Consider the following 27513-nt stretch of genomic DNA (forward strand, 5'->3'; position numbering starts at 1 on the left):
GCGGACTTAACTAGTTCTTTTCTTTGCCTCGGTTTTCTTTGGTGGATTCAGGATGACGTCACAACCTTCTTTTGCCTTATCCTTGACGCAAGCCACGTACTTTGTCACGTGATTGGATAAGTAAGCAAGTGGCGAGGATCCCTGGGCAAGAACCCAAAGAACATGAACAGTGAATTTAGCTTGAAAATTAAAACTAATATCACCGCCGCCTCTTCTGCTAAGATTTCCCTCTATTCAAACACCCTGGGCCTTGGATTTCGCTTGCCTCACAAGGCTTGCTACATAGGATTGCAGTAAGTGTTTTTGATGTATAAATGAGCTCCACAGATCTTTATACTACATTGAAATTACGCCCTGCGACCCATCTCCGTACCCCAGCACTCTTTCCCTATTTTCCCCGTTTTGGACCCCATTCGTAGCTACAGCGTATGTTGCACATCTATGACATAAACTTAGTTGACCGGCAAACAAGCTTTCTGATCTGTTTATCCCTCTCTCTTCCTTTGAAAAGTCTCTAAAAGAGAGTGCAAGTAAAAGCAAACGCACCTGATAGTGGAAGTCTCTTAGACTGAAATCTTTGCCCAGAGCTCCCTTAGAATAACTTCTGGCTTTCTTTATCTCCAGCTGACCAATCATGTAAGCGGTCGCTTGTCCGGGGTCGCTCTGGTACCGAGTCACCTGACGAGGTTATAAAAGAACATTGATCGGATATGTTCAAAAATTGATTAACAACAGATGTGAAGAGGACAACATATAAACTAACGTAAACTGAATGAATGGATTTTAGTGAGGAAAGAAATGATTTCACACATCCTGGCAGGTTAATGTAGGGTCCACTGAGATTTGAACTTATTCTTAATCAAGCTCCCTGCTGGGCCAATACGTTCTGACCTATTTTAACGTCCAGCTGATTAGAATAATTCAACATACTCAGCTATGTCGAGAGGTACTGGATCTGGTATTATTGTTCAACTTCTCAGTAATCCGCCGATCAGCCTTACGTCATGTCTAGTTGAAATATCTATTGTTTATTGTTGTTTAGTAGAAACTGTTTGGTCTGTAGAAAATGTTTAGTCTGAAGAAACGAAACCATCTTAGGGATAAATAACTGCGATCTTAAATCATTATTCACGTAGATATACAGGGATGGCGGAACGTATCTTGAATTGGGGCGGGGGTGGGGGAACGGCTTACAAGCGAGCGCCAGAGGCGCTGACTTGTAGGGTGTCTGGAGACATTTGTAAAATTATCATTTTATGTACTTTTTGCTTGAAGTTGGGGGGAGTTAACCTCCCAGTCCCCTCCCCCGCCGTCCGCCGTCCCTGATATATAGAGTTTCTCCCGAGCATGAAACTACAAAAAATATAATCCCCCCTCTCCCTCCCTTCTCGCTGCGAGTCGTTGATTGTACTTTTAGTAAAGAGTTGTGAATTACTGGGCCATTTTTTTTTTCAACTCTCGCGGGCTACAAATGAATGGCAGGGGTTCAAGTGTAATGCTCACTTGGTAAAAAAGTGGAAATTTGTTGCTGTCAGTATAGACTTAGAGCTATTTTCTGACCTCCTTCTTGGGAAGGTCTGCATCGTCCCATGCGCATTTACTAAAGTACTCCAGGGCCATGTCTCTTGTGAAACCAAAATAGTGCAAACCAGTGTCCACGATCAATCGAAGAGCTCGCCATACCTACATTAACAAGAGTGGAGATAATTACAAGGAAGAGAGTCGTTTTTGGAACAAAATAAGAGATAACTGCGACCACAATTACGTTCTTAAAGGAGCTCAGTCACAGTAGTTTAAGTTATTTTGGCCACGTACGAAATTACTTTTAAATTGAAGGCAACCTGAAAGTAGTAGTTGACTAAGATAGAAAAACACTAGAGGAAAAATAACTATAAAGAAACAAGGACGGTTAAGGATGGAGAAGATTGACATGGATTACGAAAGACGAACTTGAAAAATTTAAGCTAAACTTTTCAGGATGCGCAAAACGTGACGTAGCTCCTTTCAGAGTAATGGTGTTGCAATAAAACAAAACTATAATTAAGGGAATTAAAACATAAAAACATCTGCCATTGAGTTCACGAGGCATGATATATGGCGTCACTTTGCATAACCACAGAAGTTGCCTCTTTCTGTAGAAAGCTATTTAGATATATTCTTATACTTTTAAATAATCTTAGCAGTTTTGTTGCCTGTTCGCGTTTTAGACAACAAGCTGGTGCAATTTGCTGAACGATCTTCAGTGCATTTTTGATGACAGCGGAAAACTCCTCTTACAATCATTATGTAACGTAACGTAACAAAACATAACGTAACGTAAAATAGCATAACTTACAGTAACATAACGTAACATGACACACATGTAACATGTAGCAAGATGGGTAAACAATAAAGAATCAGTAGAAACGACCTAAAACTTAATGATGTGTGACTCTAAAATGATAAACTAAAATTTGAGCCTGAAAGCCCTTTTAAATGCCAAAGAGTAGCTGGTTTGCAAAATGCTTCAGGATTAGCCCTTCTTCAGTAGATGAAAAATGAGTAAGCGATAGCTTTGATTGGCGCACTCTCTCCTTACCTGCCACTTCAGCATTCCAAACTTCTGCATGGGTTCATACTTGTAAGTGTCTGTATCTTCAGCCATGAGCGGATTCTCAGCGTATAGAGCCCAACCTTCTGTAAACGCCGTGTAATAGGTGATCCTGTTAAGCCAAGTAATCACACCGCCGCAGCTGTCACGGAAATGTTCTGTGTTACCTTGAACCTGTTACAGGAGAAGAGGAACGTTACGAATAACTATGAGAACTAGTTTTCTATGAGCGAGCAACCGATAGTTGATCACCAAATCCAGGCAGGTTTAGTAAAATAACTTGACAGGAACACAGAACTAGCACGAGCTGTTGATGTACATGTAATGATAGCGCGAGCAAAGAGAATCTACATTTTGATGATCAAAATGAACGATTTTTTTTTCTTTTGTCGCGCTGTTTTCTAAAAGAAATAGAAAACATGCTCTCCGAGTTTCTATAGAGTTATAGGGGATTGTGTTGCCACAGCATTTCTCGTTCTCCCAAACTTCCACTTGTGTTTCTCCCAAACTTCCTCTTGTGTTTCTATAACTGGGTGTTGCTCAATGTTGTTGAGCAGCTTTCGTAGCAAAACTGAAGTAATCATTGTGGCCAATTAAAAATTACATAGACAATCCAGTAAACCAATCAAAACTCAAAGCAATACACGTAGCCAATGCAAAGCGCGGGAAAACGTGTGGAAGCGAGTCACGATTGGGAAGCGCGTTGACTGTAGTAACTGATACATGTGTAGACAGCTTAAATTAATTGGCCCTTTCTCTTTTACAATAGGTTCAGTACTAAATCTCACCTGGCCAGAAAATCCCAGGCTCTGACAACTGAGCAGATCAGTGCGATGCAAAGCGGCGCATTAGCACATATCCCCCTCACCCCAGGACTTCTCATGCACAAGATATCAAAACCCCGGCTTTTCTCAGACTTTGAATATCATTCCGGAAACGAAACACCGTTTCTTTCTGAGAAATAGCTTCTTGTTAAAGCTGCCAAGGCTTAGGCCAAAGTTTATTTCTGTGCAAAACTGCCAAAAAATTCAAACGAAGAATTAAGGCATGACTAGTCGGATATTTTTTAGGGAAACTGAGGCTGGAAACCCTTTCTTTAAAGTCATTTTCAGTTTAAACTCAATTTAGACGCAAGAAAAGAAGATTGTACAAAAAATTGAGACAAGAAAGAAAAAATATTAAAAGCGGAGTCCCCTGACTGGCGTCGAGCGTATATATGCCCTTCCGACCGCACAGCAGGCCAGATGCGTTATCGATTGGGCTACCGGGGGACTCCTTGACTGGCTTGGAAAATTTAATAGCTAAATACCTTATACAACAATATACATGTTAGTGACAAACTAATTTTGCTTTTACAAATGTGCCATTAGCAACAGTTAGGAGATCTGAAAGAGATTGGGGTCTGCAGTAACTTATAACTCGCAGCCCTAGCAAACTTTTTAAAGCTGCCAAGGCTTAGGCCAAAGTTTATTTCTGTGCAAAACTCCCAAAAAATTCAAACGAAGAATTAAGGCATGGCTAGTCGGATGTTTTTAGGGAAAATTAGGCTAGAAACCCTTTCTTCAAAATCAGTTTCACTTCAAACTAAATTTAGGCGGAAGAAAAGAAGATTGTACAAAAAATTAAGACAAGAAAGAAAAAGCGGAGTCTTCCGACTGGCGTCGAGCGTATGACGTGTGCCCTTCCAACCGCGCAGCAGGTCAGATGCGTAACCCACTGGGCTACCGGGGGACTCCTTGACTAGCTTGGAAAATTTAATAGCTAAATACCTTAAACAATAATATACGTGTGACTGAGAAACCAATTTTATGTGCCCTTAACAAAAATGTTGAGACCTGAAAGAGATTGGGCTGTTCAGTAACTTATTACTCGCAGCCCTAGGAAACGTTGTAAAGCTGCCAAGATTTAGGCCAAAGTTTATTTCTGTGCAAAACTCGCAAAAAATTTAATCGAAGAATTAAGGCATCAGTATTTAGACATTTTTAGGGAAACTTAGGGTGGGAACCCTTTCTTCAAAATCCAGTTTTTGCTTGAAAACTACTTGAAACGAAATAAAACAAGATGGTACAAAAAAAAATTGACACAAGAAAGGAGAAAAATTAAATGGGTGGCCCTTGACTGGCGTCGAGCGTGTGTATGCCCTTTGTACCGTACAGCAGGTCAGATGTGTAACTGATTGGGCTACCGGGGGACTCCTTGACAAGGTTAGAAAATTTAATAGCTAAATACCTTAAACAACAATATACGTGTGACTGAGAAACTAATTTCGCTTTTACAAATGTGCCATTAAGAAAAATTGGAGACCTGAAAGAGATTGGTGTCTTCAATAACTTGTAGCCACTGTAAGGATTTTCCTTCTTCTAACAATAGCAGCTCGTAACCCTAGGAAACTTTTTATAGCTGCCAAAGCTTAGGGTAAAGTTTAGTTCTGTGCATCTTTTTTTTGTGGCAAACTCGCAAAAAATTTAAACAAAACCATTTTAAAGAATTTTAAATCATTTTTCAACTTTAGAAAGCTCTTTTCATGTCGGTTGTTAAATCATATGTTTACAACGCTTGGTGTTCCATTCGCTCTGGTGTCTCCATGTTGGTTAGGTTTAACTATTCAGGAGCTCTCATTATCTCATTTTGCAAGGGAGAATCCTAAAAAGATATCCTTGTTAAAACTAAGCTATGAAGGTCTCAGAACCGATTCATCTGCAAACTGCAGGCTTCGTTCTCAAATGTTCTTGTCAGTTCAATTGCACACAGAGGCCGGCGGATATGCTTTCCCGAAGCGTTCCCTAAAGCACGCCTGAGCGTTTTATTGATCGTCGCAATAAATTAATGGCATGCAAGCTCCTAAGTCTAGAACTAAACTTTATTTCGAATTCTATGATAAAGTAAAGCCAAAATTAGTGAGAAAATGTGCAGTGCTTTCCTCAATTTTTATGTATTTAACAGTCCAAAATGTTTTAAACTGCCTACAAATGGTTTGAATCCTTTTATTAATTTATTTTGCTATCGATATACTCTTTTCTACTCAGACTTCATTGAGATGAAAAGGTCGATAACCCTAAAGACCTCATTGCAACAAGGGTATTCTAAATATGCAAAGAACGATTACAGTACTACTATGTGAAACATTACATATTTTAACTGAGTTATACTTAAAATACTAACTTGCAACCTAAGTTGTATGTTACTCTGAAATAGATAGGAAAGTTTAATTTACATAAGCTAGGATTTGTCTTCAATATTTTAATGTCACCATACTTGGTGAGCGAAAGTTTAAAATGAACAGCTATCCTTTTCTTTTTGCTGAATCTATTTGTTGTTGTTGCTCTTGTTGTTTTCTTCTTTGAGGGTGGAAAGAGTAGGTGCTAGTTAATCTAAGTTGTTGCACTATGTATTTCTTAAGATATTAACGAATGACTTACACTTAAGAGGGAAGAAGGGCAACAGAGTTATTTCCCCATATAGGTGTTATTTCTAACTACTTATTAACCGATAGCGAGGTCTTTACGGGAAAATCTCAAATTCATCGAGACGTCTTCGTTCGGACCGAGCGATAGCGACACGCCAAGACCAAACGTTCGAGGTAAATAAGTAGTTTATTTTTATGGCTATTGGACGAAAGTTTCAGGTTCGTCATATATTCGTCCTGTCCGCCGGTCTTGTCCGGAACCAACTCGTTCACAAGTTAACGCTGTGGATTCGCTTTTCTCATGAAATTGTACCTCTTCAGAGTAACATAATTCACTCTCAAAGTGTTTCTTGTCACCCATCGTTTTGAGCTGCTTCAATTTTCAGAAAAAAGAGAACCAGTTTTTGTAATTACCTTTTGTTTTGTTTTTGCAGGCCCGTAATCGGCCCGTGGGCATTACGGCAGAATAATGCCCTAGAATCAGCCAATCCCAGCGCGCTTTATACCGCCCACAAACGGAAGCCATATAATAAAAATTAATGGTTGTCCCCCTCAAGTTGCTTTTAGATACGGAATCCAGTTTTTCCGCGGCAATATTACCACGCGCGTTGCGTGGATGTTTACGTGGAGGATGAAAGTTCGTGTAAAGCCGCTTGGGTTGTCCACGAAAGTAAAATCATCTTACATGATTTGTAACTAATCCCTGGGATTTCTGAGAGCGGGAGGGGATTTCCTTAGGACTAAGGCCTATACGGGGGATTAACTATCTTGCCCTTTATCCCCTGTACAAGTGTAACTGTTACTGTAAGTTTTATTTACGCAAAGAACATGAACAGCTTCTAAGTTTTCTAGTGTGAAACTTTCACAGTGCGACCGAAAAACAGTCCATCCCATAATATATCTTCCTCCAGTCCGGAAGCTGTGAATTTTGACTAAGCTCTTGAAGAAAGGTAAAGTTCTCATCTGTTGTAAGGCTTGGCTTTGCTTAGTGTTGGGTTGTGTTTGGACCCTTGCTATGTTCATTTTAAGCCTACAGATGCAAACAGTGTCAAACCGCAAAATTCTCTCCTTCTCCTAACATGGCTGAACAGATACAGCCCTTAAACAATTTAATTAAGCACTGCCTGTAAAGATGAAGCCTACTTAACGGACACTAACGCATATACCTAATGGCCTGTCCACACTATGGCGGAGAAATTGGAAAACGCAACAATCAGCGGTCATTTTGGATTTGAGTTTGAGGAAAACTCAAGCAGGGAAATCACCTGATTATCGTGACGCAATCGATTTCGAAAAGCTCCATTTTGAAAACGTTTTCGGTCCACACTAAAACGAAAAGCCGGCGTTTTCAAATTCCTCCAGTTTCAAGAGCGGGTTTTGAAAAGCTCCGCTTTCGTGACGGATTAGTGTGGACGGTAGGCCTAACCGTAACGTTTTCAAGTTTCTCCGGCATACTGTGGACGAGACCTAAAGCAACAGCTATACAGTTTATTTCTAAAAGCTTTTAAGTTCAGCATACATTCATTTCGCTTCATGCTGAGGCACCGTTAACATCTTCATCATAGGGCTCTGTTGTGTCCTCATAAGGCGTTTCTGCTTTTCCAAACGTCGACTGCACTTTGGATTTCAAGTCGGAGAATCGAGCTGGCTTGTCAATCAGCCTGTCGCCACTGAATTGACTATATGGAGACTTTCTGCATTTGTAGATGATGATGGCGATGACGACGACAACAACCAGTAAAACAGGAATGATGATGCCTATCAGCGTTCCCGTACTGAGGCCACGTGATTTCGCTGTTTGTACAGGTTCTAAAATAAGAAAATAAAATAAAACGGGAGAATTATCCCTATGTACCCTTTTTACTTTGGAGATACCCGGCAGAGCCGTTCTTAACTTACAGCGGTTTTCACTTGGGTGTCGAAGGGTAAGTAAGTTTCACATAACTACGCTACATGATTGCCTTAAAATACTCGCGCCACTTTTTCATCCAATCAGATGTCAAACCAGAAACATTCGTGACTCGTTCACACACGTTTTCCCGCGCCTCGCGTCAACTAAAGGTATTTACTTCAAGTTTTGATTGGTTCGCTGTATTGTTTGTGTCCTTTGAGATTGGCTAGAGTGATTACTTTGGTTTTGGGTTTACAACACTCAATTGAAAACCGCTCTAAAAGTGGTAGGCCAAAAGCAAAGTAATTACTTTGGTCAATCACAAAGGACATGCAAAACCCAACGAGCCAATCGAAACTTCAAATACACGAAGCCGACTCAAAGCGCGGGGAAAATAGAACAAGAAAGTCGCGATTAACTTGAATTTCAATTCTGCGCAAATTTTTAAAACCAATCACAAGGCAAAGTGGTGCAAAACCGAAGTAAAGACGATTTTCTTTCGACACTCAAGTTAAGAGTGTTGTGAGTTTGTCAAATGAACGCAGAAAATCAGCTCATTTCTTCAATTTTAAAAATTGAGGTACTAAGCTTAATGTAAGCTGCGAAAGTGTCGAATTTCACAAAGCTGAAGCATCTTGCAGCCGCGCTTTTTGGCGGGAATTAAACGCACGTGGTTCACTTGACTGCTGTGGTACAACATTACTGGGGGCTTAACATTTAATTTCAGCTAAACTGAAACACCAACTGACCTTTCTCGCGCGTTTGACCGTCCACAGTGAGCACTGCTGAGCGCCGAGCTTCACCGTGGCTATTTTTATATATGCACTCGTACGTTCCTGAATCTCCGACCGTGACCGAGTTAATCCGAAGCCTGGCCGATCCCTGTATGGGACTGAGTTCTATCCTATCCGACGCCTCGACTGTTTCCGAATTTTTCTCCCACGTAATCTCAGGCTTTGGGTCCGCATATCCAACGCAGTAGAAAGACACGTTAGCTCCGGTAAGAACATTCTTGTCCACCGGCGGGATGTCGATTACAGGAGGTCCTGAAAAAGAAGTACGATGAAAGTAAAGTCTGCATACGAGCCAAGTGGCCATTCAAGCCAGAACTTATCTAGGTTTCTGTAGCATGAAGTGACTAGGGGTATTTCTACTCCCCGGGTTACCCTTCAGAATTAAATTCGTCGGCACTCATTTATACACCTGGGTGGAGAGAGGCGATGTGAGAGTAAAATGTCTTATAACAAAATGTCTTGCCACACAATGTCCCCTGCCAGGGGTTGAGCCCGGGTCGCGCGATCCGGAGACGAGCGCACTAACCATGAGGCCACCGCGCCTCCACGAAAAAGAAGTATGCAATACAGTTATTGCATCACTATTTGCGTTTTTCAAATTTGATTTTTCATGATAGTTAAGCAGGGAGAGGCAACTTCATACATACTTCTCGAGATGTTGCCTTGAATTTTTCAAACTTTTTCTTTTTAACAGACTTAAAGTGCCCATAATGTCAAAACCTTTTTTTCGCTCATCTTATTCTACATTTCATCTAATGAGCTTCTGCGAAAAAAGTTTTCGATTTGGATAAAACGCAACATTTTTACGAATCTATACAAAGTTCAAAATTCTATTTTCTTGCGGTCGACCCCTGCCGCTGATCACAAGAATAACGTGCTCAGAATGGCCACGAAACTGACGCCTGTGACGTAGGTTCAGGAACCTACGATGAAGACTGACGTTGTTTTCTGAATCATTAACGTTGTTACAAAGAGCGGCAACGCACCTTTCCGGCATTTTCAACTAAATGTAGACAACTCTGAAGCAAGATTAAGCAAACTCTTGTTTTCAAGTCAGATAAGTCATGACCCAAATCACGTGTTTCTGAATTTACGTCACGACTCACTTCAAACCGAGGAAGACTGGTGCGAATGGTGGACCAAAATGGCGGCAAATTTGAACGTCTTTAAAACTTCTAAAAAAATTGCATTTTATCCAAATCGAAAATTTTTTCGCAGAAGTTCATTAGGTGAAATGAAGAATTAGATAAACGAAAAAAATTTTGACGTTATGGGCACTTTAATAATACAAACTATAAGTGCATCAAAATCACAATTCACGAAGAGAGTCCCCATAGAGCTTTCAATATCTTTCGTTTAAACCTTTCGGCCTTTAATAAGTCAAGATTTATGAAAACCGTGTTAAAGAAAATCTAGCCCTTCTCAAGCTTGAAAGTACGCGATCTAAAAATTCAAAAGAAAGTCAGTCTTTTTTTCTCCTCTCTGTTATCTTCCTTTTCGTTCGTGGCCATTCATTTGAAAGTTGGTTTAGATTTACTTTCAAATGGTAACGTCTTTGGTCTTCATGGTGAAAGTCCAAAAGACAATTACAGCAAATGAACTTAGTTTCACACCTGTTATCAACAGCAGAATTTTCTTGGCTTGGACTGTGCCTCGGTTCCACGCTATGCAGTAATACCTGCCCATGTCCTTTGCAGAGACCTGAAGAATCTTCAACTCTCTCCGAGTAACCGCGTGTCGACTGTCATTAGTTACCAGCTCTCCGTCTTTCTTCCAAGCCATATTTGGAATAGGAAATGCTTTAACAGAGCAGCGCAGCGTAACATCTTGGTCTTTCTTTGCAGTTTTCTCCGGCGACCAGTTATTTGTGTATTGAATCGTCACTAAAACATGTGCAGAAAATAAAAAAAATTATACAGATATGAGATAAGGATTGACCGAAGTGTCCTCATTAGAGACGAGGGAATTTGCCGCGCTTTGAAGAAAATTTCATTCAGCTAGCAACTTCCAGTCAACCAATCAATCAACCAATTATTCAATCAATCAATCAAGCGACCAGTCAGTCGGTCAGTCAGTTAGTCAATCAGTCATAAAAGTCAGTCAGTCAGCCAGTCAACAGTCAGTCAGTCAGTCAGTCAATCAGTCAGTAAGTCTGTCAGTCAGTCAATCAGTCATCAGTCAGTCAGTCATAAATGTCAGTCAGTCAGTGAGTCAGTCAATCAGTCATAAAAGTCAGTCAGTCACTCACTCACTCAACCAAGCAGCCAGCATATCATCCAACCAACCAACCAATCAATCAATCAATCAGTCAATCAATCAATCAATCAATCAATCAATCAGTCAATCAATCAGTCAATTAATCAATTAATCAATCAGCCAACCAGTACGTCAGTTAGTCAGTCAGTCAGTCAGTCAGTCAATTAGTCATAAAAATCTGTCAGTCAGTTAGTAAGTCATAAAAGTCAGTCAGTCATAAAAGTCAGTCAATCAGTCAGTCAACCAGCCAACCAATTATCTAGCCAACCTACCACCCAACCCACCAATCAACCAATCAATCAATCAATCCATCAATCTATCTGTCTATCAACCAACCAATCAATCAATCGATCGATCAGTTAGTCAATCAGTCAGTCAATCAATCAATCAATCAATCAATCAATCGATTAATCAGCCAAACTCAATCAATAAATTATTCGGTCAATCAAGCACGCAATTAACCAATCAATCAATCAATCAATAATTCAATCAACCAATCAACCAACCAATCAATCAGTCAATCGATCAACCAATCATTCATCTATTCATTCATTGAATCAGTCAACCAAACACTCAATCAATTAATCATACAAAAAATTCAGTCAAAACTCACATCCTACTGTAAGCTTGGCAGAAGCTACTGCCATACCCAATTCATTGTTAGCCTCGCACTCATAATCCCCAGCGTCTTTGAAACTAGCGTTTTTGACCAGTAAAGTGTAGTTGCTGTCAATGATTTCGTATTTCTTGTTGTCGGAGAAGAGCAATTGACTCTTATATCGCCATGTTATGTTCGACCGCGGAAAGCTGGATACTAAACAAGCCAAAGTTGCCGTTTCGCCTTGGGCAACGTCTGCAGCTTGGACTCCGGGAATCTGAGGAGAGACTACAACCAAAACAAAAACAACGTGATTCTCTCTCTGAAAATGTAACAAATATTTCACCATAATTACTGGTTTCAGTGACATGTCATTAAAAATATCAATGGGGATCATTTAACAAACAAAGTCAAGAATTGACGTACATGCGGAGGCATTTTTCCTTTCCAAATAGAATTCCTTGATGAACAGAAACAACGAAGATTTAAGAAGCTCGGTCAGGGTATTTCGGCAACCGTACAAAATTAACTTTAAATTGGAGGAAACCTGAAAATAGCAGGTTACTAAGACGGAAAAACACCAAAGAAATAATAATAAACCATAAAGGTACAAGAACGGTTAAGGATGGAGAAGATTAACACGGATTTCAAACATCGAGCCTGAAACTTTAGGCTAAATTTTTCAATAAGCGCAAGTCGTGACAAAACTCATTTAACGCGTGATCACAAAATATGTTGCTGGGGGTAGGGAAGTGGAATTCCCAATTCCACAACGGTGTAACGCATCAAGGAAAGATATGAACCCAAATCAAACAATTCACCATTCTTGAGTGAATTATTATAACGGAAGCTAACAATTAGTTGCGAATTAATCCTCATACAATGAGGATGACACTAGAATACCTCTTTTATCAAGTACTAACCATTCACGACAACGACCGCTGGCTTACTCTCGATTGAGCCAGCGCTGTTTACCAACGTGCAAGTGTAATTACCGCTGTCCTCAGCGACAGCGGATCGCACTATCAAGGTCCCGGATGCAGAGGTAATCCTCTTTGATCTTATGCCAGCCGCAGAGAGAGGTTTTCCGTTCTTTTTCCAGTCCCACACGGCTGGGTATACAATGGGAGGCCTGGATGAACACTTCAGGTTAAACGCATCTTGAAATTTCACAGTGACGACCATTTCCGTGGGAACTGTATCAAACACAGGGGGAGTGGAGGCAATAACTAAAAAAAACATATGGAAACAAGAAAGTTAAACCTCCAATGAGGTGAGCAAGGATTTGGCAAAATCGTTTATGCATAACGTACACCACTTATAATAACTCAGGCCCCGGGATCGCGAACGAGAAAAAGCCCAGACTAAGTAATATAACAGTAAAAAAGCTAAAAATATAGACAGATGAGCACTTTACCTCTGCACTGCTGCCCATCTCCCGTGTAACCATTCGGGCATTGCATACACACGGATTCTTCTATTCCTTTCTGGGTATACAGGTCCAAGTCCACACACGTGACTTTCGCGTGACTGTCACACACCTACAAAACAGAGAACGTTTAGAATAGAAACCAGAAAAAAAGAATAAGATGGTAACAAGATTAGCTTGATACAGTTTTTCAGGGGATGGAATGCACTATCCACTAGATAAATAAATATGAAGTAAGTTTATCACGTGGAAACGTCATCCACACTTTTGATGACTAACAAGCAGTCGATCAATAAATCAATTTGTGTTTCAGTCAGTCAGCCAGGCAATCACACGCAAGGTCGCTCGTTCAGTAGGTTAGCCTGCCAGATTGTCATTCCACTAGCCAGACAGCTCGTCAATCAGTCAGTAAGTCAGTGAGTCAGTCAGTTGGTCAGTCATCAGTTAATCTGTGAGTCAATCAGTCAGTCAGTCAGTCAGTCATCAGGTCAATCAGTCTGTCAGTCAGTCAGTCTCCCAATCAGTCAGTCAGTCAGTCTCTCAGTGAGTCAGCGAGTCAGTGAGTCAGTCAGACAGTCAGTCAGTCTGTCTGTCTGTTTGCAGTTAGAGAGTCAGTCAGTCAGTCCATCCGTCCATCAGTCAGTCATTAGTCAATCAGTCAAAAAGTCAGTCAGCCATTAGTCAATCAGTCAATCAGTCAGTCAGTCATCAGTCAGTCAGTCAGTCATCAGTGAGTCAGTCAGACAGTCAGTCAGTCATCAGTCAGTCAGTTAGTCAGTCAGTCATCAGTCATCAGTCATCAGGCATCAGTCAATCAGTCAGTCAGTCAGTCATTAGTCATCAGTCAGTCAGTCCGTCATCGGTTAGTCAGTCAGTCAGTCATCAGTTAGCCAGTCAGTCAATGAGTCATCAAATCAATCAATCATTCAGTCAGCCAAATCGTCAGTCATTAAGTAGGTCAATCGGTCGGTCAGTAGGTCAGTCACCCATTATGTCAGCAAGTCAGTTAGTCATCGGCTACAAACATCAGTTAGACAGCCAGTCAGTCGGTCAGTCTGTCAGTCAATCAGTACTCAAGCGAATCAGTCAGTGAATCAGTTTATCAATCTTGTGTCAAGTGTCTTGCATACCTGTAGTTCATCGCATGAACCAACATTGACCTTCCTACAGAAGTTATTGCTGAGTTCCTCCACAGTTGTATTGTCACACACTACACCAGCGTCCTCGCCGTGGCTTGGATCGCAGTTGCCTAATCCCCAGCCCAAATGACGACAATGGGTCAGCGAAGACTCAAAGCCAACACAGCTAACGTCATCCATCCATATGATACCGCTTCCTTTACAAACAACACAAATAAACACAAGCTTACCATTTTAGTAAATCAAAAGTTCTCTGGCTCGCTTGCGTGACATGTCACGCAAATACTTTCATGTCATGCTAACCGAAACACAGACTCACCCTTGCCAAAACTGGAATGTTTTGTTGCCTGTTTTGCCTTCCCAAATCCAAGTTCCCTGCAAACAACGTTTGCATCGGTTATGTCCCAGTCGTCATCGCAAACAGTTCCCCAGACTCCATCATAAAGCACTTCTACGCGACCCTCTCCTACACCGCCTCCAGCTAGTCGGACCTCAGGTTGCGATGGTTTTGGAAGAAACAGTGATGACACGGAACGAAGATTTCCGCAATCTTTGATGCAGGCACTGCCATCTGCAAACCAAACCATTAGCGTCAGGATCATAACACCAGCTCACAGCACCTCACGTAAGGCACAACATAAAACACATTATAATATTTTAGAAAATAGCCCAAAGAAAATAGGCGCGATGATTGGTTTAAAATTGTTTTTTCCATTACGCGATTAGATTATTCGCTATCGATTTCTATCATTGGTCCTGAAAAGCCCCAATGGGGAGTGGCCAACTAAGTATACATTTACATTTACACAAACATCGCGTGATAGTTGATCGAGAGCGAATAATCTAATTGTTTTAATACAAATCTACCAGTCGTTCAAATTTTACGCAAATACTCTTCACAGAATCTTCTAAAATGCCAAGAAGCGGCCGTTATTTTGCTAACAAGGGCACACTGCTACGCCAGCCACTATCTATCACGGAATAGTGAGTAGCGTTGCTAATCAGAGAACGGCATTCGTGATAGAACGCTAGTAGATTTATAGTAAAACTCGATAGAAACACGCCACATGTTTTCTATTTCTTAAATAAATCTACTAGTGTTGTATCACGAATGCCGTTCTCTTATTGGCTACATTACTCACTATCTATTCTGTTGTACATAGTGAATAGCCTAACAGAATGTGGTTGTCAACAGAATGGCTGCCGCTTCTTTGCGTCTTCGAAGTGTCTGTGAAGGAGATTTAGATTACTTATCGAGGTTTAGATTTATGCTAAAACAATTAGATTATTCGAACTCGATTTCTACGCGTGATAGTTGACGCAGGTAGATTTACTGCGATGATCACTCTTCACTTTCATCTACAACCGCAGTTCAAATATGAATTATTTCATATACACTTCACATCATTTCACTCCCCGCGGGAAGATATGAACTCAATTAATTGACCTCGCTCCTAATGTGTGGCTTCATAGCTCAGTTGGTAGAGCATCGCACCGGTATCGCGGAGGTCACGGGTTCGAATCCCGTTGAAGCCCTGATTTTTTCAGGCTTCCTCTTTCCAATTGCTTAAATTGGAAAATTTACTGCGATGATCACTCTTCACTTTCAGAAATCTGTAGGTCAGAAACCTAATTGTTAAAAAAAAAAAAAAAAAACGAGTGGAAGTTTGGGAGAGCGAGAAATGCAGTGGGATTATGAGCCGTAGTAAAAATAGAAGTGTATAACGTTCGCTCCCAAAACCGTTGAAAACCACCCTGGCGTGAAGAAAAGAGAGTTGCATCCTTTATTATTGTCTGTTGAATGCCTTTCAAGGGTGTTAAAGAAAATGAAAGGCATACACATGAACACGACCGAATCGCCGCAAACCTTTCCATTGCAACCTTTACGTCACGCACACTGTTCACTCACTCACTCTACTGTATTCCGGCTAGTTTTGATTTCCGGCTATTTTTGACGTGACTAACGCTGCATACTGAATAAGCTAGTGACTTGTGTATGTGTTTTATTTCATAAAATACTTACTAAGAAATAAACCATTTGGGCACGACCTGCACTTGTCTCCAGCCTCCCCATCCGAGCACGTCTGGCAGATTTTGTCGCAGGGTTTACATAAACGCTCTTTGACGTTGCCATAGAAACCAGGCAGGCACTTTGTCACGCAATCCGAGGCGGTGTAAAAGAAGGGAAAATCACAGCTTTTACACGAAGATGCCTTTCCACTGCAGGTCTTGCATTTCAAAGCGCACCTTTCGCACCTTTTTCCTTTCCCTACGAAAAAACCAGCGCCACAAGAAGATACACATTTGAGAGACATATCTGGACCTGCGCACTTGACTCCGGCATCTTCTGTGTGTCTGCAGTTGTGAGCTCCAATTCCACCTTAAAGAGGAGAGAAAATATCTTTTATCATCATCATCATCATCGTCATCATTATCGCCATCCAGCCTCAGCTCTAAACAGACTTTATAAGCCTTGCATAAGGCTGACGCGCCTGAAATTTGAATTGAATCAATCACGATTCAGAAGGCGAGCAAAAAAGTATTGTACTGACGTCAAATGGATACAGGAAAGACAAAGCAGTCGAGCAGCTTTTCTCACTGGGAAAGGCATTGAATGTTCACGAAAAGCAATTCATGCGTCCAAAAACCATATCAGATTGTAAAAAAGGAAAAATAAGAAACATTTTGCGTCTCCAAGCTTTTAATTTGGCGCCAAAAATGGGTCGCCCGTGTCCAGTAACTCACCAGTCGAGTGTCGCCGGGTAGGAAAATAGTTGTGTTATTTTAAACAAAATATGCTGTTCTTCGTCAAATTAAACACAGAAATCTCGAGTTGAGTATTAGAAGAGGCCAAAGCAATTTATCATGTCGACTCTTATCATTTCGTTTCGGTAAGACAGCTTAGTTTTCACTGCGGCTCATACTGCGGGCGCATCCACCGTACGCTAGAAAGTACGCATTTTTTATCATGCACCCCTACTAATGCGCATGCGTACTTACCGGCTCTCATTTGGCAGTCCTTTATATTCCTTTCAGTCCCAGTGCATTGCAGATCATCAATCAAAATCTTTCCAGTTCCCTGCCCATATTTGGCCCTGGAGCGAGCTTCCACGCCCTTTCCCAGCTTCAGTTGTCGGCAAATCACGTGCGCATCGTTGAGATCAAAGGAGTCATCGCAAACCGTTCCCCATTCCCCGTCGTGAAAAACCTCGACTCTACCCTCAACGGATGAGTTTGCGCCAACCAGACGAATATCGTCCACGCCTTGAAGTGTCATCTCGTTATCCTGACACTTTTGAACGCATTTTGATTGCCTAAGAAACTTGTTTGCATCGCACGAGGTGCAGTTGTCACGACGTGCGTCGCAGTTGTAGCATTCCTGGTCACATGGCATGCAACTGCGCGTGACAGGGTCTGGAAAGTAACGCTCTAAGCAAAACGTCACGCAATTATACGTCGCGTTCCCTGTCTTGTTAAGAAACGTTTCTGGTGGGCACGAGGTGCAGTTTTCAGAATTCCCAGAGCAGGTTAGGCAATTTATACTGCATGTTCCACACCCGTTTTTAGAATCAAGAAAGGATCCATTCTTCGGGTCACAGTCACTCACAGAAAGACAATCCTGGGTGTTACTCGGACCTTGGCAGACTACTCCAGCATCCTCGGCGTGGTCACAGTTTTCATTTCCCCAGCCACTGAATGGGCAGCTAATCAATGAAGGTTCTTCTCCTGATCATGAGAGGAAGAAGAAGAAGATATCTTTCAGGATAATTTCATATACAGTCGAATCACTACTGACAGCCACCTCTCTATAACGGTCACTTTATTTTGTCCCGGTGGACGGTCCGTACATTCACTCTTATTCTAACCTCTCTACAACGGTCACATATGAACAACGGTAACAGCCACTGAATAAAGCGCGTCCCAGCAGCCACAATAACCTCTCGGCAACGGCCAGTTAACCAACGACAGACGAACGCTGTATACAAAACTCCATTTGGTCACGATCTTTTATTGCGTGCCTGCGTCTTTCTTGCGTGGACTGGGACGGAAAGGATTTATTATATGGCGTTCGGGAAAATTTTTCTTGCGGGACACCGCGGGTAGTCCCGAGCGGGCAAAATAGCTCCATCTTACCCACTCGGGTAGCCAATCACCGCGAAAGATTTGGTTTATCTTGCCCGCTCACGGAAGAACAATAATCTTTATTGGTTCACAGACAAAACTTCATGGGAGATAACAAATACATTAGAAGAGAGTGAGAGAGAGCATTCTCACGCATTCATTAACTATACTCTTTAGCAGGCTCCTGTCTACATGTCCAACCCCTATTAAGCGGCCGCCCTCGTGGAAATGGGAGGTGGCCGCTTAATAGAGGCTGATGTACTTTAAACATTTTTTTAAATATCGAGTTGATTTTTCTATTTGTTATGTAAGTGAATATCGAATCACGTCAAGACAATCCCGATAAACGTACTTTGAATGTTTTTAGCAGCCATAACTTTCCATTTAGGACTCTTATCTGTCATCGCCTTTTCTAAACCTAGGCTTAACTAACTGTTTAAAATTTTGGGTAGCCATTTAATAGGGGTAAAGGCAATAGGAACAACCTCATCGGGACGACCAGAAGGTGGCCGCGGCTGTTTAATATGAGGTGGCTGGTTCATAGGGATTTTGGGCGACCTCTAAATAGGTGGCTTAATATAGATTCGACTTTCAGAGCGGAAAAACGCACTGCGCAGCTTTCTCCGCATCCCTAGCCCTACTTGCGGACTCAGGTAATAATGCAAGCTGCAATGGTGGAAACAACGGTGGACTGTAATAAAGTATTCGAGGATGTCGCTCGATTGATTTCTTTATACTTGAGCAAGCATGAATTTTTTTCGGTATTTCACTGTTAAGAAAACAAGGCGCGATACCCCTGCTTGCTGATTGGCTCTCTTGTTTACATATTTAGTCCTGTGCTTAACTATGGATGCAATAAGTAAAGAGGGTTTGTGGAAAAAATGTGTCTTAGCACAGAAATTTCTTGTATACCGCGGGGAAATAAAGGGTTCGGGAACCTTCTTTAGGTTAACTTTGTCCAAAGAAAATTGATTCCCCAAGAAAACAATACACCAGCCCTCCATTAATGGCGTGAATATGATGCTCCTTACCGAGAAAATTGGGAAAGCATATAAAGTTCGTGACATTTTTTGCTTGCACGATCGACGAAATTCCCGCCTTTTTTTCAAACTTGGAGCCTGGCGCGGGGCCAAACCTCGCGCGCGCTTATTACGTTTCTCCGCTCCGAAGATTCGACTGTATTCAACTCGTTCTTACCGGTGCAATTTACATCGTCCATCCAGACATCACCCACCGCTTGCCCATACTTCGCTCGTACAGTAGCAGCCGTAGCATTTCCCATCCCTAGCATTCTGCAGACAACATTGGCATCTTTGATGTCCCAGGAATCGTCACAAACGCTGCCGTACTTGCCGTTGTGATAAACCTGAGGCGGAATCGAAAATAAGGGAGACAGAAGTGAGTGATAACGTCATGTACAACCACTTTACGGCTCTCGTTTGTCAAGCAAATGAAGTTTTACCTCGTTTATCGTAAATTGAGTTGAATTGAAGTGTCTGTGAAGAGGAGTTCGATAAAGTTCTAAACGAATAGTAGATTTACACTACACGTAAAGCACTAGGATAATTCGCTTTCGATTTCGATTCTATGCGTTAGGGCTTAAAGGAAAAAACAAATGAAAAACGCGATTTGTCTGTTTTCTTTTTCCAAATTTTACATTTGGCTTTCACGCCCTTCATCTTAAAAAGTTGAATATAATTCAATATGATTGTTAAACTGGCGTGTGGAAGAAAATTTAGTGGTGAACAATAAAGACGACAGAGCGTTTCTGTTGAAGAAATATCGGCTAATAGTTGCCCATTGGAATTTTGAAAAATCTCGAGCGGATAATCTCATCACTAACGAGGATATCAGACATATTAGTTACCTCAACGCGTCCCTCAAACGACGTCGGGCCATTAACAAGACGTACTTGTGGTATGGTAGTTGGTTTGTACAAAGGCGCACAATCTGTCACACAACTCGAGTCTTTCTTGTACCTGGGAGGATCACATGACGTACAGTTATCTGGCTTTACTTCGCAGCTGCCGCACGTGGCGTTACATTTAAGGCATGTGTCACCTGCAAGATAGTAACCACGCCCACATTCGGCCACGCACGTGTAGTTCTTCTTGTAATAACCGGTTGAGCAAGTTGGGCAATTGTCGGCAGTGCCAACGCACGTGCTACACGAGACATTGCACTGAGAGCACGCTTTTCCGGCGTTTTGGTAGAAGCCGTCCGGGCACTTTGGCTGGCAGGTCCTCACACCGGGTCCCGAGCAACGAAGTACTGCATCTTCCTCGTGTCTACAGTTAGTTTGGCCCCATGGACTGTGACGACATTCGTGGAGAGTTTTCTCGTTGCCTGTGCAGAAAACATCGTCAAGCCAAAGTTTACCATTAGGTAACTCCGAGGATTGTCTTGGGATGTGAGTGAGTGACGCACCAGCGTCTGCAGTTCCGAGGCCAAGCTCTCTACACACCACAGAGGTCTCTCTGTCATCCCATCCATCATCACAAACAGTTCCCCAAACTCCCTGGTGAAAGACTTCCAGCACGCCTTCCAAATAGTCTGATCCGTTACTCAGTCGTACCAGCGCTCCATTTGGAGACTTATCGCTCGAAATCTTAGGTATGAGAGGTACGGCAACCTTTGCACCAGTACAGTTTTGGAGACACCCGTTGTTGTCAAAGACCAGGGGCGGTGTGCACACTGTACATTGTGGAGCGTCGTTAGCGCTGAGATATGTACACTGCAAACATTTAGACGGGCAAGCGAGACAGGAATAGTTCTTATCAAACTTGTAAAATGAATTACCACAGTCGCTTACACAGACACCGTCTTTTTGATACAAATCAGGGCCGCAGCCCGATTCGCACTTGCCACCCTTTAACGCGTTCGGAACCTTGCACGAAGTGCAGTTCTTCGGATCACTTCCGTCGGCACACGTCACACATATGGTAGTGTCACATTTGCGACATTCCCTGGAAGGAAGATGGCCGTACTCGCCAGCAGGACATTTATCAATGCAGGTATTATTATTTAAGACTTTCGGGGCTTTGCACTTTGTGCATCGAGAGCGGGTTCCCAGGCATTCGGAGCACTGAGCGTCACATAACTCGCAAACGTCGACATCGTTCTTAAACCAGCCTGGCCTGCACTGCTTCAAGCATTGATTGGTATGAGGCGGACCACTTTTTGGCCCCGTGCAAACGACTCCCACATCGTTGCTATGGTAACAGCGCCTGCCACCTGTACGAGGTGCATTCTTGCATTCGAACAAACTGCTTTCCCGTCCAGTGCAGTTCATGTCATTGGCCCATACTGAGCCCCTTCCAAACCCGTACACAGTTTTCTTAACAGCTCGTAAAGCGCCTCCAAGCCCAAGCTGTCGGCAGGCTACAGTAGCTTCAGGAAAATCAAACAGCTTGCCACAAACCGTGCTCCATGCTCCATTGACAAAAACTTCCAATCGGCCCTCGAGCTCAGTGGAGTTAATTCCAGCAAGGCGTATCCGTCGTCTTTCGCCAACGAACGATGGAGCGCAACTCACTAAGCACTGATCTCCTTTAAGGTACCGATCATCCGGGCATGTTGTACAAGAAGAGAACGACCTTCCGTCTGCGCATGTCCGGCAATTGTGGTCACATCGTTTGCATTGCCCATCAGAAGTGTCACCATAGAAACCTGGTCCACATGTTCTAACGCAGCTTTTGTCTATTGGAGTAAATGTGAAAAATGTAAGCATATGAAAACAAGTAAGAGCAGGAGCCATAATCGGGGACGGAGACCGTAAGCGCGCGCCATTTCTAGTATTGGGGCTGTCCCTATGATATGGGACAATTTTTCTATTTTTAGAACAAATTGCGCCATCATGTGCGGCACACGCGCGCACATGCTGCGAGGATTTTTGCGGGTGTAGCGCGGGGAAATGGCGTCCGAAATTCCCGAAAGGTTTGATGCTTTGGCCCACAACTCAATACGTTTGTCTCTTGGTATTTTTCTTCCGTATTTTCGTCGTAAGCTGTTCCAGTTTGAGTGAAGTAAGACAGTGTCTAATTTAGTAATGTCCCGCTTTATATCACTGACCAAGTTGTGTTCTGCTGCTTCTTTTACAAGAGCTCCACATTGCTCCACTCTAATTAGTTTCCCATATGTTGGAGATCAGCAGCTTTTCCATAACACGGCGAAAGACTAGTTAGAAATATTTGGATATAGCAGCGTTTCAGGACTTCAAAGTTTCCCTCCTCTTGCCACACGCTTACGAGGATTTCGACAGAGTCTACCTCGACCGATAAGTCAAAAATAATAATAATAATAATAATAATAATAATAATAATTGCAAGTTTGAGTTTCGCCTAAATTGTAAGCAACGCTTGATGTTTTATCAAGGCCCAATAAGTGACAATAAAGTTTATGTCTGTAGATGCTGCTCAGTTTTGTTTGTGTAAAAATCCAATAAATTGCCTGTTGTCGATGAATAAGAGCGCCCGCCGATGCGTGTTTTGTGCAGTCAGTAAAACATGACAAATTGGACTTCCACAGTTTCGTGTGAAAACGTACATCGAACTCATATAATATCTCCAGTTTTTAAATATGTTTAACCCTTTGAATACCAAACTTTCGCCAAGAAATACCGTTTTTAACCGTTTAGTCAGGTTTTTTAGCCGCCATGACGCTAAATAAGCCTAAGTTTTGCTAAGAAAGCTTTTTTTTACTAAAAGGAGAGATTTTTCGAGGATTAGGTACAAAATTGAGCAAAATTTCTTTATTCGGTAAATTACCCATACATTGAACGAATTTAATGTCAACTCCTGATCTCCATACAAACTCTTATATTACGCTTGGGTGACCTGTGGTCAAGATTTGTTGACAATCGAAAACACCGACTCGGACTTGAAAGTGCATGCGTTCCACTAAGCAAATGAGCTACTTGTACGCGACTTTCCTTTCAAAAACTTTTGCAAAGTTGAAAACTCGTCAAACAAGGAAAAACAATGAGAAACTATCAAAAACAGGTTTTTGTTATGATTAAGCATTGTTTGGGAAACTCACAAGTTAACTCGATACCAGAGTAAAGAGTTTTCTCTGATAACTTTTCTTTACAGAACAAACGCAAAAGCTTAAGCGTACAACCAGCGCGAGCAGATATTACTCATTCACAGCACGAAATTGAAGGCTTATTTTCGACCCTGAAAAACTCACCTTTTCCATCAACTCAGAGCATAAAACTAAATATAAGAGCTCTGGTTCTTATTCCCTGCCTTATTTCCTGCCATCGCTGTGAAAAAGCCGCAAGAGAATCTCGCAACTCTCACCATTTGATCACGCAACGTGACAACATCCACGCGGGGAACCCACGAAATGCGCGTGGATCCGCGAAGATATATGTCGTCAGGGTGGCGCAATTTGTTCTAAAAATAGAAAATTTGTTCCATATCATAGGTGCGCGCGGATCTCAAGACTACGTCCCCGATTATGACTCCTGGTAAGAGTAGACGCCAAATTGCTTTGCATATGCAGTCAGTTATAACGACAAAAAGGTGTTTTCCGTTGTAATGAATTGTGCTCCTACAACATGCGTACAGTACTAGCCAGGCTTAAAAAGATCAACTTTCCACAACTTTCATTCAATACTGACAGGACAAATAAATAATCAAATAAAACATCAAATAAAAATGATATTTTGACGCGTGCCTCTGTTGGACGGGTTTGTCTTTCAGTCAGTAAACAATTCGCATGCGCTTCTGTATGTGCCGCTGATCAGATGGCTTAATTTCATTACCTTTTCGAAATCGCGAGGGGTCGCAGCTGGTACATGTTGTTGGGGTATCTTCACACGTGAGGCAGCTTGGAGAACATGCGGCGCACTGTCGCTTGCCAACCTTCTGATAGTAGCCATCCCCACAGCTACCGACACACTCCCTGGTTGTATCAGGCCCTGCACACCGCACACCGGCATCTTCAAAATGGCTGCACGTGTGGTTACCCCACCCATCGTGATTGCATCTTTCCAAGCGCGTCTCAGATCCCGTGCAGTTTACCTTTTAGCGAAGAAACAAAATAGTTTAACATGATAACAAAACAAATTACATTGTGACCGCTATATACTGCCAAAATTAGCTCATATAACTACTGACTGAGGTGTGTAGAGTAAATGGCTTATGTTTTTTTTTTCTAGTTTGCTCGTCATTTGGTTGTCATGAAGGGTACAGTAATAAAGAATGTGTGATCAGGCCAGACCCGGTTCAGGTCTCAAGCCGTAATCGTGAACACGCAGGAAAGGTAAGAAATTTCCGAAAATTTTAGTACACCTCGCAAGGTTGTCCTCTTTTCCTGAAATTCCGGAAAATACTATTTCATTCGGTTCTGGAAACTTCCGGAAATCCAAACCGGAATTTTTTGTCGAATGGAAAGCGCCCTATGTCACAGAAAACATTTATAATTATGTAAAATCAGGCCTTCACTCACTTGCAAGTATCTGAAAACAGATACTCTGAAAAAAAACGCCTTCACCATTTGTTAGAGGTTTACTGATTACCAGGAATCTAACTCAAATGTATGAAAAATAAAATGACCACCTTTGATAGCCAAATGGGCTGTGAATCTTTTCCTTTCCCCAGTCTCCCCATTTTCACGGGCTCCTGTGCTTTTCCTAGTAACAACTCCTGACATACAACGTTGGCGTCTTGGATATCCCAGGAATCATCGCAAACTGTGCCCCAGACCCCATTGTGATTAATTTCGACTCGGCCTTCGAAGTGGTTACTTCCGCCCACTAGTCTAATCTGAGTAATGGGCGGACCTTTTGTGAGGAGGCCGTCACCACAAGTTCGGACGCAAGATGTGTCTGTTGAAAAATATCTTGACATTAGCTATGAAGTACAAAAAAACATTAACCGTTTCTTGGAATCCGTTTCTCATACAGTGAAAGACGTAAAAGAGGGTGGTAAAGGGGGGTTATAGATCACGTTTCACGGAAAATAAAGCAGCCCTTTCACAATTCACGAAAAATACAACATTGGCATTTCACGCTTCACGGAAAATAAAAGAGAACGTTTTGAAAAATCACGGTTCACAGAAACTATGGAAATCACGATTCACGAGGAAAAAAATGGCTATTTCACATTTCACAGGAAATAAAAATGGCCGACCACGGGTCACGAAAATACCCTTTACCACCCTCGTAAAACCATACAAGGCCGCGGCATTGGCCAAATGAGAGGAAAGACAAATGGACTGAGGTCTCGAAGACCACCATGAGCGGCAGGTTGAACTAATTTAAAGTACAGGCAGAATTCATGTCACTTGCGCATAAACTGGCAAACTTTCTAATTGACCCTAATATAAATTTAAGCAGATTTAAGGGGGCTACGTCACGGTTTGGACAAATTAAAAAATTTAGCCTAAATTTTTCAGTTCGTTGTTTGTAACCCATCCTTAGCTATTAAAACTAAAGTGAGGTATTAGTAACTAGCTAGACAACAATGAACAAAAGAAACTACATCCGCTGTTTGTTTTCTCTTTCTCCTGAAATTAAAATGGCCGAAATACAAGAATTTTCAATGAAAGTCAGGAACGAGTTGACAATCGATGTTGCTATTCTCTAGAACTCTTGTTTTCCTGTTGTCTTACCTTTTGATCATGGGGGTGGAGACGTTATGCGTAACTATCTGTTACAGCTATGCTATAAAAATATAACCTGATACCTTGGAGATAAAATGGAGGATTGCAACTTGTACAAAGGTCATTCAGTTCGCCGTTCCGACACGTCCTGCATTTAGAGGAACACTTTTGACAGGTGTTTGTTAAGGTGTCTCCATAGTGGCCCGGGCCACAGTCCGCTACACAGTACAGTTTCGTCTTTAAAAAACTTCCCACGGGGCACAAAGATGGAGTCACTGGAAGTAAACAACGCATGAGCAACGTTAGGACGCGGAAGTTCGGAACTCACAGCGTGAAACTACGTCTGAGTCCATTCTCCCCTTTAGAAATTAGCAAAAATCGGGGGCGAGTCTTGCAGTCGCTTGTGGGATCGTAACTGGAGACAATACAGTTTCTTGTCTTTTGATTTGTCCCCAGTACGGTCCCACAAGTATCTGCGAGATGAGACTTAAGCCAGGTCTCTACGCGTTCGATCTAAAATGGCGGATTAGATGCAGATGTTGCCGAACGCCGAGTGGAGAGCTTGTTGTTCTCAAGGTTTTCTTTATGACTGTTTAATTAACCGGCGGCGGCTTAATTCCATTTGCTAGCGAAGTTGTAAAAGAGCCGAATAAAGCTATCCTAAGCCCGACTTAAAAAAAGTACGTGATCGAAGCATTATCAAGTATTTATGCATGTGATCATTGTCCCCACTGGCAACGACCCAAGGGGTCGACGAATTGAGAAATTTACTGTATTGAGCCTGACGTGATCATCACAACGTAATATATTCAGTTTCGCGTTTAGCTCTAACCGTTGACTATGGGTACCTCAGCAGAATCAATGCAACTTTCCTAACTTGAACTTAGCTCAACTTTTTAATCCTAGAGCAAGTTTCACTTGTAAGTAAACAATGACAAACTTCCCACTTGGTTTCACCTACACAGAAAACACGCGATATTGAATAGCAGATTAGCTTCAATGATTTTGGACCTCGACATGCATTAAAATATAGTTCGGCAGCAGCTTTTTACTGAACATTTCTAATATTTTCAATTTATCAGTGTACGTCTTTTGTTTAAATCAAGCTCGTATCCCTTAGGAAGCCATTCAATTCGTTTTAAGACAAAAGTACTTCACCGAATTGTGTTGCGAAACGTTCTGCATGACTAAGCGCATGGATAATATGCAGCGTGGTCGTGTATATTGCTCGGTTTACATCAGTCCTTGAGCGGCAGATGGTAGCTTCGTCATGTTTTGAAATCCCGATTCGACTCTCCCGCACCGTAGTTCAGTAATACTATTGCCGCTTGCAGTTCAGAGCGCGAGGTGTTTGTCCCGTAAGGGTCGAAACATCCTAATTTTGTTGGACTCATTATGCAATGTTTTTCCATACGTGCTAGACAGTGGCAGGTTGATTCATATAGTAATGCGAAGTTTGTTTCTCGACTGATAAGCCGTGATACAGACGTAATGAAACGTATAGAACTAAAATGTCTCTAACCTGATTCACTTGCAGTACTTGCCAGATGAAGGAGACAGAACAAAGCAGCTTTACTTAAGAAATTCACAAGGCTAGCAAGCCCTCGCAAATCCATCTTCGATTCACCTCGCTGGATTCTGCGATGACTTTACTGATGACAGTAAAGTGCTTTTTATCAC

General features: G+C 42.0%; 2 protein-coding genes and 1 long non-coding RNA gene across 3 annotated transcripts in view; 1 reads left to right on the forward strand and 2 right to left on the reverse strand.

Moving 5' to 3' along the window:
• Nucleotides 1-27513, forward strand: part of LOC149107722 (uncharacterized) — a 112417-nt gene that overhangs the window by 29459 nt on the left and 55445 nt on the right. The window lies entirely within an intron of this gene.
• LOC149107724 (uncharacterized) lies at nt 7-6357 on the reverse strand. Its single transcript, XM_089296075.1, has 5 exons — nt 6310-6357; nt 2579-2764; nt 1561-1683; nt 352-678; nt 7-141 (listed from the first exon to the last, which is right to left on the reverse strand). The coding sequence occupies exons 1-5, from the start codon at nt 6355-6357 to the stop codon at nt 7-9; spliced, it is 819 nt and encodes a 272-aa protein (XP_089152201.1).
• LOC110050547 (antigen WC1.1-like) lies at nt 5430-27508 on the reverse strand. Its single transcript, XM_020756474.2, has 16 exons — nt 27356-27508; nt 25917-26108; nt 24789-25057; nt 23993-24251; nt 20093-21924; nt 19423-19591; nt 17104-17829; nt 16127-16483; nt 14423-14674; nt 14095-14300; nt 12953-13076; nt 12459-12764; nt 11551-11823; nt 10295-10564; nt 8637-8933; nt 5430-7805 (listed from the first exon to the last, which is right to left on the reverse strand). The coding sequence occupies exons 1-16, from the start codon at nt 27447-27449 to the stop codon at nt 7528-7530; spliced, it is 5904 nt and encodes a 1967-aa protein (XP_020612133.2). The 5' UTR covers nt 27450-27508; the 3' UTR covers nt 5430-7527.

Source organism: Orbicella faveolata, unplaced genomic scaffold (genome assembly GCF_042242905.1).
Source record: "Orbicella faveolata isolate gen_17 unplaced genomic scaffold, um_ofav_v1 contig_26, whole genome shotgun sequence".
In the NCBI taxonomy this organism is placed as follows: domain Eukaryota; kingdom Metazoa; phylum Cnidaria; class Anthozoa; order Scleractinia; family Merulinidae; genus Orbicella; species Orbicella faveolata.